Source organism: Coregonus clupeaformis, unplaced genomic scaffold (genome assembly GCF_020615455.1).
Source record: "Coregonus clupeaformis isolate EN_2021a unplaced genomic scaffold, ASM2061545v1 scaf2620, whole genome shotgun sequence".
Classification (NCBI taxonomy): Eukaryota; Metazoa; Chordata; class Actinopteri; order Salmoniformes; family Salmonidae; genus Coregonus; species Coregonus clupeaformis.
In genome coordinates, this window is record NW_025536074.1 from 47400 (window position 1) to 60439 (window position 13040).

At 42.4% G+C, this 13040-nt stretch overlaps 1 protein-coding gene across 1 annotated transcript; it reads left to right on the forward strand.

Moving 5' to 3' along the window:
- Positions 1-7781: 7781 nt before the first annotated feature.
- On the forward strand, positions 7782-11566 carry LOC121563910. The gene is made up of 8 exons (XM_045219686.1): positions 7782-7792; positions 9358-9603; positions 9725-9982; positions 10141-10449; positions 10598-10867; positions 11036-11113; positions 11197-11350; positions 11501-11566. The coding sequence occupies exons 1-8, from the start codon at positions 7782-7784 to the stop codon at positions 11564-11566; spliced, it is 1392 nt and encodes a 463-aa protein (XP_045075621.1).
- Positions 11567-13040: the final 1474 nt, after the last annotated feature.

Here is a 13040-nt window from a genome sequence, read left to right on the forward strand (position 1 = left end):
TCTCATCTTAACAATATTTTAGGTTAATTTCACTCAATGATCAGAAAACACATTCATGGAATGAGGAAGTGAAGTCATTCCAGATGGATCTTTACATCCAAGGAGCTCTCTATGAGATGAAGACGGGACAGAAATGTGTACAGGGTCTGCTCCCTGTGCTTGCTCATTTGATTCACTCTGACTCTATAGAGGAACAGAGCAAATTCATGGTTAGTCTGTACTCAAAGGCCCATGACACCCAGGAAGGAGTTCTACCAGTGTTGCAGCCTGTTTTCCAGACAACTCCTGCAGTATGGTACATAGACCTCTCTGAGAAAGGAACCTCTGGCATCCTTAAAGTGCTGAAATTCCAGAATGTGAAGAAACCAGTTGAGTTGTGGTGGTCGGATAAAGAGAGTGAGAGGGAATTGGCTGTTTTCCTTCAGTGTCTACCCTACATTTCAGAGCTTAGGTGAGTCTATAGTTGTGTAATGATCTTGAGATGTTCTAGCAGTGTCCTAATCTTGGCTTAGGAAGGCCACCAAAAATTCAGACATTTCCATTCCGAACTACAACATTTTCCGTCTAGATAGAACTGCCAAAGGGGGTGGAGTTGCAATCTACTGTAGAGATAGCCTGCAGAGCTCTATCATACTATCCAGGTCTGTGCCCAAACAGTTTGAGCTTCTACTTCTAAAAATCCACCTTTCCAAAAAGAAGTCTTTCACTGTTGCCGCTTGCTACAGACCCCCCTCAGCCCCCAGTTGTGCCCTGGACACCATATGTGAATTGCTTGCCCCCCATCTATCCTCAGAGTTCATACTGCTTGGTGACCTAAACTGGGATATGCTTAACACCCCGGCCGTCCTGCAATCTAAACTAGATGCCCTCAATCTCACACAAATTATCAAGGAACCTACCAGGTACAACCCTAAATCCTTAAACATGGGCACCCTCATAGATATCATCCTGACTAATTTACCCTCTAAATACACCTCTGCTGTCTTCAACCAGGATCTCAGCGATCACTGCCTCATTGCCTGCGTCCGTAATGGGTCCACGGTCAAACGACCACCTCTCATCACTGTCAAACGCTCCCTAAAACACTTCAGCAAGCAGGCCTTTCTAATTGACCTGGCCCTGGTATCCTGGATGGATATTGACCTCATTCCGTCAGTAGAGGATGCCTGGATGTTCTTCAAAAGTGCTTTCCTCTCCATCCATTAAATAAGCATGCCCCATTCAAAACATTCAGAACTAAGAACAGATATAGCCCCTGGTTCACTCCAGACTTGACTGCCCTTGACCAGCACAAAAACATCCTGTGGCGTATTGCATTAGCATCGAACAGCCCCCGCGATATGCAACTTTTCAGGGAAGTCAGGAACCAATATACACAATCAGTTAGGAAAGCAAAGGCTAGCTTTTTCAAACAGAAATGTGCATCCTGTAGCACTAACTTCAAAAAGTTTTGGGACACTGTAAAGTCCATGGAGAATAAGAGCACCTCCTCCCAGCTACCCACTGCACTGAGGCTAGGAAACACTGTCACCACCGATAAATCTACTATAATCGAGAATTTCAATAAGCATTTTGCTACGACTGGCCATGCTTTCCACCTGGCTACCCCTACCCCGGCCACCAGCTCTGCACCCTCCGCTGCAACTTGCCCATTCGCCCCCCCCCCCCGCTTCTCCTTCACCCAAATTCAGATAGCTGATGTCCTGAAAGAGCTGCTAAATCTGGACCCCTGCAAATCAGCTGGGCTAGACAATCTGGACCCTTTATTTCTAAAAATTAGCCTCCGAAATTGTCGCAACCCTTATTACTAGCCTGTTCAACCTCTATTTCGTATCGTCTGAGATCCCCAGAGATTGGAAAGCTGCCGCGGTCATCCCCCTCTTCAAAGGGGGTGACACTCTAGATCCAAACTGTTACAGACTTATATCCATCCTGCCCTGCCTTTCGAAAGTATTTGAAAGCCAAGTTAACAAACAGATCACCGACCATTTCGAATCCCACCGTACCTTCTCCGCTATGCAATCTGGTTTCCGAGCTGGTCATGGGTGCACCTCAGCCACGCTCAAAGTCCAAAACGATATAATAACCGTGATCGATAAAAGACAGTACTGTGCAGCCGTCTTCATCGACCTGGCCAAGGCTTTTGACTCTGTCAATCACCACATTCTTATTGGCAGACTAAATAGCCTTGGTTTCTCAAATGACTGCCTCGCCTGGTTCACCAACTACTTCTCAGATAGAGTTCAGTGTGTCAAATCGGAGGGCCTGTTGTCTGGACCTCTGGCAGTCTCTATGGGGGTGCCACAGGGTTCAATTCTCGGGCCGACTCTATTCTCTGTGTATATCAATGATGTCGCTCTTGCTGCTGGTGACTCTCAGATCCACCTCTACGCAGACGACACCATTTTGTATACATCTGGCCCTTCATTGGACACTGTGTTAACAAACCTCCAAACGAGCTTCAATGCCATACAACACTCCTTCCGTGGCCTCCAACTGCTCTTAAACGCTAGTAAAACTAAATGCATGCTCTTCAATCGAACGCTGCTTGCACCCCCCCCGCCCGACTAGAATCACTACTCTCGACGGGTCTGACTTAGAATATGTGGACAACTACAAATACCTAGGTGTCTGGTTAGACCGTAAACTCTCCTTCCAGACTCACATTAAGCATTTCCAATCCAAAGTTAAATCTAGAATCGACGTCCTATTTCGCAACAAAGCCTCCCTTCACTCATGCTGCTAAACATGCCCTCGTAAAACTGACTATCCTACCGATCCTTGACTTCGGCGATGTCATTTACAAAATAGCTTCCAACACTTTACTCAGCAAATTGGATGTAGTCTATCACAGTGCCATCCGTTTTGTCACCAAAGCCCCATATACTACCCACCATTGTGACCTGTACGCTCTCGTTGGCTGGCCCTCACTACATATTAGTCGCCAAACCCACTGGCTCCAGGTCATCTATAAATCACTTCTAGGCAAATCCCCGCCTTATCTTAGATCATTGGTCACCATAGCAACACCCACCCGTAGTATGCGTTCCAGCAGGTATATCTCACTGGTCATCCCCAAAGCCAACACCTCCTTTGGTCGCCATTCCTTCCAGTTCTCGCTGTAAATGACTGGAACGAACTGCAAAAATCTCTGAAGCTGGAGACACTTATCTCCCTCACTATCTTTAAGCGTCAGTTGTCAGAGCAGCTTACCGATCACTGCACCTGTACACAGCCCATCTGTAATTAGCCCACCCAACTACCTCATCCCCATATTGTTATTTACATTATTTATTTCTTTTTCTCATTGGTACCCCAGTATCTCTATTTGCACATCATCTTCTGCACATCTATCACTCCAGTGTTAATACTAAATTGTAATTATTTTGCACTATGGCCTATTTATTTCCTTACCTCCATAACTTACTACATTTGCACACACTGTATATAGATTTTCTATTGTGTTATTGACTGTACGTTTTGTTTATTCCATATGTAACTCTGTGTTGTTTTTATCGCACTGCTTTGCTTTATCTTGGCCAGGTCGCAGTTGTAAATGAGAACTTGTTCTCAACTAGTTTACCTGGTTAAATAAAGGTTAAATAAAAAATAAATAAATAAAATCACTGGATCTGTCAAGGCGTCAGTGTAATGCGGTAGGCGAAGTCAGGCACAGGACACAGAGCTAATCAAAAGGCGTACTTTACTCGTAGGTAAAAGAATGAACAACAACCTCCACGCAGGGAGGGAACAAACCTGCACACTAATGACAACCAAAACATGAACAAACACGCACAACACACAGTGTGAGACAGAGGGTTAAATAGGGAAGACATCACTACATGATGGGAAACAGGTGTGACCAATTAAGACAAAACAAGTCGAACATAGATACATGGATCGGTAGCAGCTAGTACTCCGGTGACGACGAACGCCGAAGCCTGCTCGAGCAAGGAGGAGGGGCCGCCTCGGCTGAATCCGTGACAGGATCTGAATGTTCTTTGAGAATAGACACACACAAAAAAGCTACAGAAGACTTGTCATAATCCATTGTTTTTGTATCTATCTTTGTCTCTTTAATCCATTGGCATAGTTCGAAGAGAAAAGTTGCTTACTATCTCAGTGCAGAATGAGACATGTTATCTGGTGTAAGAGGTGTTCCCCATCAGAGACCCTGACAGTCTATAATCTAATGATCTTCTATTCAACATGAAGAGAGGGTTCCGAGAGGTTGTACAGTGAGTATTAGGGTCAATTTCTTTATTTGATTTTTAACAATGTATTTTCATTCTAAATTATATAGATTCAAGGACTGCATTCCAAACACCAATGATGCTGTAAAGGTGCTTGTGGATCTCTTCATCAATGCATCACAGTTGGAAGGAGAGACACTAAAGATGCTTTCATCAGTATGTGGATACTCAGCATTCCCCTTTGCTGATTGTGACAACGCTGGACAGTGTGCTTTTCTGTTAGATCTTTACTCACATGTGAGCGACTATGAGACTAAAACAAGCAGAAGTATCCTTCCAGCGTTAATGTCACTTTACCAGTCAACTCCTGAAGTCTGGTCCATAGACCTCTCTGAGAGAAAGGCCTCCCTCCTCCTAGAAGTGCTGAAACTCCAACCAAAGAAACCAGTAGAACTGAGGGGCTGGTCAGATGATGAGAGTGATGTGAGGAGTTTCCTTCAGTGTCTGCCCTACATCTCATACCTCAGGTTGGTTTGTTCAAAAGTTCTCTGTTGTAATCATATCGCTGACAGAGAGTAATTTAGATGCCATGTGGAATTATGAACTTGGGCCCAGATTCCCAAAAGCATCTTAAGGCTAAGGTTATAAGGATAAACTTAGTCTTAATATGCTTTTGGGAAACCGTGCCTTGGTCTTTGCATTTATCATACTTGTGTGTATGATGTAGAGGTCTATGTGTTCCTTTTATGTCAGGCTAATAATGTTTTTATACTGACAGGTTTTTCTACAGACAGGATGAAAGGGAGCTGCCTGAAGAGTGGAGGATCACATTTCCTCCATGGATTTGTAATTTCCTTTTGAAAGTGTTTGTTCAAGGAGCTGTTAATGACATATTGACAGGACAGAGGTCTGTTGAGGCACTCGTGTCTGTTCTGGGGTTTGCTCATTCAAAAGACTCTCCAGAGAAGTGTATGCTTCTGTTAGATCTGTACTCAAATGCGAAGGACTATGAGATTTCAACAGGCTGCAGTATCCTTCCAGCATTACAGCCAGTTTACCAGTCAGCTCCTGCAGTCTGGTCAATAGACCTCTCAGAGAGAAAGGCCTCCCTCCTCCAAGAAGTGCTGAAACTCCAACCAGAGAAGAAACCAGTAGAGTTGAGGGGCTGGTCAGATGATGAGAGTGACGTGAGGAGTTTCCTTCAGTGTCTACCCTACATATCATACCTCAGGTGGGTTTGTTACCAACCTGGCTTGTGTTTTTCTCTCTCTATTGAATTAACAGTTAACTATATCATGGAACATTCAGTGTTTTGCGATATATTGACCAATCATTTATTTACAATTTGATATATTTGTATACATTACAATGTTTTCATGTGTCTTTGCCTTGTTTAGATTTTTCGCTCCCAGTTGTGACTGCCAGTTCTTCCTGTCCCTGTGTGATGCACTCTCCGTGGTTTCTGAGGGAGATGCACAGATATCTCACTCTCTCCTCCAGGCCCTACACTACACTCTCACATTGTCAGGGTGGTTGCCCAGTGTAAGCTGCAAGGCAGTAGGAGCAGTCCTAGGCCAGTCTACTGCTGACGAGAAACTCGACGTCACTCTCACCCCACAGAGTATCTCTCTCCAAGGAGCTAAACTTCTCTTCAAACAAGTGAAAGAGCTTCACAAGCTTAGGTATTTCTATAATTTTAACACCCTAGAGTCTACTGATGCACCGGTGCGTCAATATAAGTAACAATAAAAAAAAAAGTTTAAAAAAATACAAAATCAAAGATTAAAAATATGAAAAAAAAATTACAATTAAAAGAATCCCCATGAAAATCCGTCAGTTTAAACTAGAGATATCTGGGCTGCGTCTCAATCCACCACATCTGCCTATAGTTGTTTCCACATCTGCGGTGGAAGGTGGCCGATCTACAGCGGTGTTTGTCAGACCATGAAACATCCCGAAAAAATGTATTTGATCCCCTGCTGATTTTGTACGTTTGCCCACTGACAAAGAAATGATCAGTCTATCATTTTAATGGTAGTTTTATTTTAACAGTAAGAGACAGAATAACAACAACAAAATCCAGAAAAACGCATGCCAAAAATGTTATAAATTGATTTGCATTTTAATGAGGGATATAAGTATTTGACCCCCTCTCAATCAGAAAGATTTCTGGCTCCCAGGTGTCTTTTAAACAGGTAATGAGCTGAGATTAGGAGCACACTCTTAAAGGGAGTGCTCCTAATCTCAGTTTGTTACCTGTATAAAAGACACCTGTCCACAGAAGCAATCAATCAATCAGATTCCAAACTCTCCACCATGGCCAAGACCAAAGAGCTCTCCAAGGATGTCAGGGACAAGATTGTAGACCTACACAAGGCTGGAATGGGCTACAAGACCATCGCCAAGCAGCTTGGTGAGAAGGTGACAACAGTTGGTGCGATTATTCGCAAATGGAAGAAACACAAAAGACCTGTCAATCTCCCTCGGCCTGGGGCTCCATGCAAGATCTCACCTCGTGGAGTTGCAATGATCATGAGAACGGTGAGGAATCAGCCCAGAACTACACGGGAGGATCTTGTCAATGATCTCAAGGCAGCTGGGACCATAGTCACCAAGAAAACAATTGGTAACACACTACGCCGTGAAGGACTGAAATCCTGCAGCGCCCTGCAAAGGTCCCCCCTGCTCAAGAAAGCACATATACAGGGCTGTCTGAAGTTTGCCAATGAACATCTGAATGATTCAGAGGAGAACTGGGTGAAAGTGTTGTGGTCAGATGAGACCAAAATGGAGCTCTTTGGCATCAACTCAACTCGCCGTGTTTGGAGGAGGAGGAATGCTGCCTGGAAACATGCTTTGGGGGTGTTTTTCTGCTAAGGGGACAGGACAACTTCACCGCATCAAAGGGACGATGGACGGGCCATGTACCGTCACAATCTTTTTGTGAGAACCTCCTTCCCTCAGCCAGGGCATTGAAAATGGGTCGTGGATGGGTATTCTAGCATGACAATGACCCAAAACACACGGCCAAGGCAACAAAGGAGTGGTCAAGAAGAAGCACATTAAGGTCCTGGAGTGGCCTAGCCAGTCTCCAGACCTTAATCCCATAGAAAATCTGTGGAGGGAGCTGAAGGTTCGAGTTGCCAAACGTCAGCCTCGAAACCTTAATGACTTGGAGAAAATCTGCAAAGAGGAGTGTGACAAAATCCCTCCTGAGATGTATGCAAACCTGGTGGCCAACTACAAGAAACATCTGACCTCTGTGATTGCCAACAAGGGTTTTGCCACCAAGTACTAAGTCATGTTTTGCAGAGGGGTCAAATACTTATTTCCCTCATTAAAATGCAAATCAATTTATAAAAAATGTTACATGCGTTTTTCTGTTTTTTTTGTTTTTATTCTGTCTCTCACTGTTCAAATAAACCTACCATTAAAATTATAGACTGATCATGTCTTTGTCAGTGGGCAAACAAACAAAATCAGCAGGGGTTCAAATACTTTTTTCCCTCACTGTATGTAGCGTCCGAATGGTTTGGCCTACAAGCTATTATGACCACTCTATGGAAATGGGGAACTCTCACGAACACGATGGCTCATCTGTAGGTAACCGATACCGGTTTTAAAAAATGAAGGGAAGTATGGAGGTACAGTAGTTTTGTGCCTACCCCCAAAAAGGTGTTAAATATGTGTAAAAATATATATAAATTTCCTGAGCTTTCTTATGTCTCCAAGATATAGGACAGACACTTCAAAATCTTATTCCTTATGATAAATTTTTTGACTTTATTTTTTTGCCATTTATGAATGTGTTATTCAATGCGTTTCTATGGGATTTGGTACTAAAGGCAAAATTCAATATTCAATATATTTTGATTTGTTTAATACTTTTTTGGTTACTACATGATTCCATATGTGTTTTTTCATAGTTTTGATGTCTTCACTATTATTATACAATGTAGAAAATAGTAAAAATAAAGAAAAACCCTTGAATGAGTAGGTGTCCAAACTTTTGACTGGTAGTGTATATTTTCTATATACAGTACCAGTCAAAGATTTGGACACACCTACTCATTCCAGGGTTTTTCTTTATTTTTACTATTTTCTACATTGTAGAATAATAGTGAAGACATCAAAACTATGAAATAACACATATGGAATCATGTAGTAACCAAACAATTGTTAAACAAATCAAAATAGATGTTATATTTGAGATTATTCTTGGTAAAATAGCCCTTACACAGCCTGGAGATGTGTTGGGTCATTGTCCTGTTGAAAAACAAATGATAGTCCCACTAAGCCCAAACCAGATGGGATGGCGTATCGCTGCAGAATGCTGTGGTAGCCATGCTGGTTATGTGTGCCTTGAATTCTAAATAAATCACAGACAGTATCACCAGTAAAGCACCCCCACACCATATCACCTCCTCCTCCAAAAATCTCAAATTTGGACTCCAGACCAAAGGACATTTAAACTATTTAAACTGAATCATGTTGCATCAATTAAAACATAAATTTTTGTTTCATTTTGATCTAAACTAAGTACATTTTCAAAGTTTAATCAAACACGAAATTTGGATGGTTGATGTGACGTCGTTGCCCGTGAGTAGTTTGTTCAAATGACAAATGTACCTAATTTAATGGACATCCAGCAAGTATTATATCAATCCAAGTTTATTTACTCACAGCTTTGCATTAGTAACGTTGTGTTGAAACACCTATTCTTGAAGGTTAATAATGTATGGTTTAACATACTTTTTGTTAATTTTTTCAGAATGAATGAAATGGCCACAGTGAAGCTGGCTAGGATGTCACTTTTGTGCAAAAGGCCAATGATCGTTGAGGAGCTGACCCTGGTCTTATCTAGGCCAAATCCAACAGAACATGTGCAGTGTAGAGTGATCAGTAGTTTAGCTTCACTGCTGACAGTGTGGACCATAAGGAGCTTGGATCTGACAGACTGTCCCATCGAGGGTTACCTTCTTACTACCCTGTTGTGTCATCAGGGTCCGCTCACTATCAGGCAAGTTTGTTTACCTAGTTTGTGGACTCTCAAACAAAATGTCTCTAAATGTGGGGTTTGCATGTTGGGGATTACCGTTTGAATTGTTCGAGAATCCGCATTGGTTTGTGTGTGTTTCTATCTGCCTGTATTCCTCCATGACAGACTAAGTGAGGAGATTCTGCAACAGCTGGCTGTTGTGGTGTATGAGGCTCAGGACGTGGAACTGACCCAGTGCTTCCTGAAGAAGGTTGATGGAGACCTGTCTAACTGTAGACTGGACTGGGATGTGCTTCACTACCTGCTGAAGAGCACCACACAACCCATCACCATCAACCTCACGAGGAGCAGAATCAGACAGCAAGACATACCTCATCTTCTCCCGTTCCTGAATAATATTCACTTTCAAAGGTCTGGTTAAAACAATATGATGATTGCTATCATCAGGGCCAATATCTTTGTCTTTCACAGTGAACATCCAATAACTAACATGTAGCACCTAATACAACAATGTCTGCCTTCTTTTCTGCAGAATGAATTCCCACTTTGAGAGGACAGCTTTGAAAGAAATACACAAGCAACGTGCTGGTCACATGGTGACTACTTTAGTGAGGTCATCAGATGAATGGATCAACTTGAACAACCTGGTCTTGAACCATGATGACTGTGAAGCACTGCGCTTTGCCTTACACTACAGTGATGGGGTCAAACTCAACCTGTTGTGGACCATCATTCCAAAGGAGGAGATGGGGAGGATCCTGACTCTTCTACACAGGGTCTCTGAACTCAGGTCTTTGTCCACATCACTGTCCATTAGTGTCTCAATGTGTTTTTTCTTGTACCTGATTTAAGTATTTGGTTTCTAGTTGATTGGAATGAGTGAATTACAGTTAATTGCACATTATTTTATGTCCACCCATGGTCCTGACTGTCCTGACGACCTTGCAGGGTAGACAGGAAACTACTCCTGGAGCTCCTCCATGCCTGGACAGGGTTGATAACACAAACAGAGGCACCCACTGCACTCTTGAGGGCTCTGCATCACAAACTGGACCTCTCCCGCTCTTCTGCCATGGATCTGTCAGGGCAGGAGGAAGAGACTGTTTTGAGCCTCAGTTCTCAGGACTGTAGGGTCATCTCTGCAGCCATCCATAAAGCTGATGGTGACACAGAGCTGATTCTACACGACTGTCAGGTTGAGGATGCAGGACTAGAGGAGTTTTACAAAGAGTCCATTTTACAAAGAGTCCATTTGAGGTGAGATGCCTTAAGCAGGTTTTTGCCTATTCAATTGACTATCTATATGGGACTATCCAAATAATGTAGGGCCCAGACGTTATACTCTCATGAGTGCTTTACTTTTGAATTTCCAGTAGTGACACTGTTTAACTTTGTTCCCTCATAGCCTTGGAAAACCTATTTTGCTACAGCTCCTTCACTTGATATTTGTGGAAGATGGAGGCAGGTCAGTGAGACTTGCTTCCCTACTATCCAGAGCCCTGGGGAAGGAACTGGACCTCAGTCAGACCCCGTTGGACCTGATGGCCTGTTCATCACTGGCATTGATTCTGGAGCACTCAGAAGGGTTTTCGAAGCTGGACCTCAGCGACTGCCACCTCACCGACACACATCTGGAGTTTCTGCTCACACATCTGCACAAGGCACAAGTCCTAAAGTAAGGATATTTTCAGATACAGTACATTGAATTAAGCATATCATTTTTTTTTCAAAGTACTAACCCTTAGAGTGATGACATACAGGAATGACATATTCGGTGGTGACATATTACGGTTACATTGGTCACTTGTGGACCAGCACTCTTAAACCATGATCTCTTTTTCAGTCTATGCAATAATGAAATCACTGACGAAGGAGCTATGAAACTATACAGGATTAGAAACAGCTTTACAGAAACTGTATGGTGAGTAAAGGAGTGTTGATAATGTCTATGGTTCCTTTACCTAGTTATAACGTGTCTCAATGAAGAATCATTTCTCTCCACAGGCTTTGCAACAACAAGATCACTGAGTTTGACAGCTTCTTAGCGGATAAACGCTACAAACTGTTGCCTGCTCACGTGTCAGGAATACAGGACCGACACATTACAAACTTGGGCTCTACCTCTGTGAGAGAAGAGACCTCTAAGGTGTTTTCAAAGGTAGATTGATTTAAAGAGCAACAACAGGAACTGCCATTTAAAGTCAGGTTTGCAATCGATTTGCAAAATACTTACTTTTTCTTAGACATAGGCTACATATTGTTGCATTTGAAAATGCTAATTTTATTGTCTGTCACCTCTCATGTACAGACCAAACCCATTATTACAGAATATGACCCTGAGATAGTTGAAGAAAGCAAGATTTCCTACAGGTAACTCCCATAGATTGAATCAATTATAACTACTGTTACACCTAAACAAGTAAGCTTCTTCCTCTCCTATTTTCATAATGGAGTTTTCACTCTTAAGCCAACAATCATAATATGCACTGATATGATAATGTAACATGTAATATGTCCTAATAACAGAACTGTAGCTTTCTTAGAATAACCATTTTCCCTGTACCCTGAGACCACCTTTATAACATAAGGCTAATGTGCTTCTATTTTATGATGCTACCCAGGTTCCAGTGTGAGTTTCGTGGCAAGTTCCAGTGCAAAGCTACAGGGCTGGTATTTGGGATGAGGGAGCCAGGTACCGTGGAGTATAGTGTGGACCACTGGGACATGCACATGCTTGCTGACACCGACTATGAGCCTGCATGTCCTGTGTTTAAGATCAGCTGTCCAGAGGGACATATGTACCAACTGCACCTACTTCACTGCGAGACTGAGGGTGAGTTTAAGCACTTTTTTGAAATAACCTTTTTTTTCCAACAATAAATGTATTCAAAATGTTAATTCAACAAAACATGAGAAAGGTAAAAATGGTAAGAAAGCATCTGGAAATATTCATGACGGTACACGTAATTGTTTGTTTGTGTGACTGTCTCATTATTTTCCAGTCTACGCAGCTGAGGCTTTGTCTGTGGCTCACATATGCAGCAATCGTCTGGAGATTCTGGTACCTAAGAGGGTGACACATTCACATGTGATTATAAACATCAATGGGCTCTCCAGCTGGACTGTTGTCCGCAGCAAGGCAAAAATTCAAAAACAAATCAATGGGCAGGTGCTTCTTTTTCTGGAGCTAAACGTTACAGAAGGACAACACAAGCTCTGGGTTTACCTATTGCCCCGCAACGTGCCATACACTGAGGTAAATATCACATTTCTTTGTTTTAATGTCCAGTAAACCTTCTCACAATAATTTCTTAGATGTGGACTCCAAGTTCTTCTGTGACGGCATTCAATCCATATTTCAACTCATTCCAAGTTTTTTTAGTTTTTTTTATTTCACCTTTATTTAACCAGGTAAGCCAGTTGAGAACAAGTTCTCATTTACAACTGCGACCTGGCCAAGATAAAGCAAAGCAGTGCGATAAAAACAACAACAACACAGAGTTACATATGGGATAAACAAAAATGTACAGTCAAAACACAATAGAAAATCTATATACAGTGTGTGCAAATGTAGTAAGTTATGGAGGTAAGGCAGTAAATAGGCCATAGTGCAAAATAATTACAATTTAGTATTAACACTGGAGTGATAGATGTTCAGAAGATGATATGCAAATAGAGATACTGGGGTGCAAATGAGCAAAATAAATAACAATATAGGGATGAGGTAGTTGGGTGGGCTAATTACAGATGGGCTGTGTACAGGTGCAGTGATCGGTAAGCTGCTCTGACAACAGATGCTGAAAGTTAGTGGGGGAGATAAGAGTCTCCAGCTTCAGAGATTTTTGCAG

Coding starts and splice junctions, on each gene's coding strand:
- LOC121563910 (XM_045219686.1), top strand. Junction 10,868..11,035: donor CACAAGGCACAAGTCCTAAA/GTAAGGATATTT, acceptor TCTCTTTTTCAG/TCTATGCAATAATGAAATCA. Junction 11,351..11,500: donor CCTCTAAGGTGTTTTCAAAG/GTAGATTGATTT, acceptor TCTCATGTACAG/ACCAAACCCATTATTACAGA.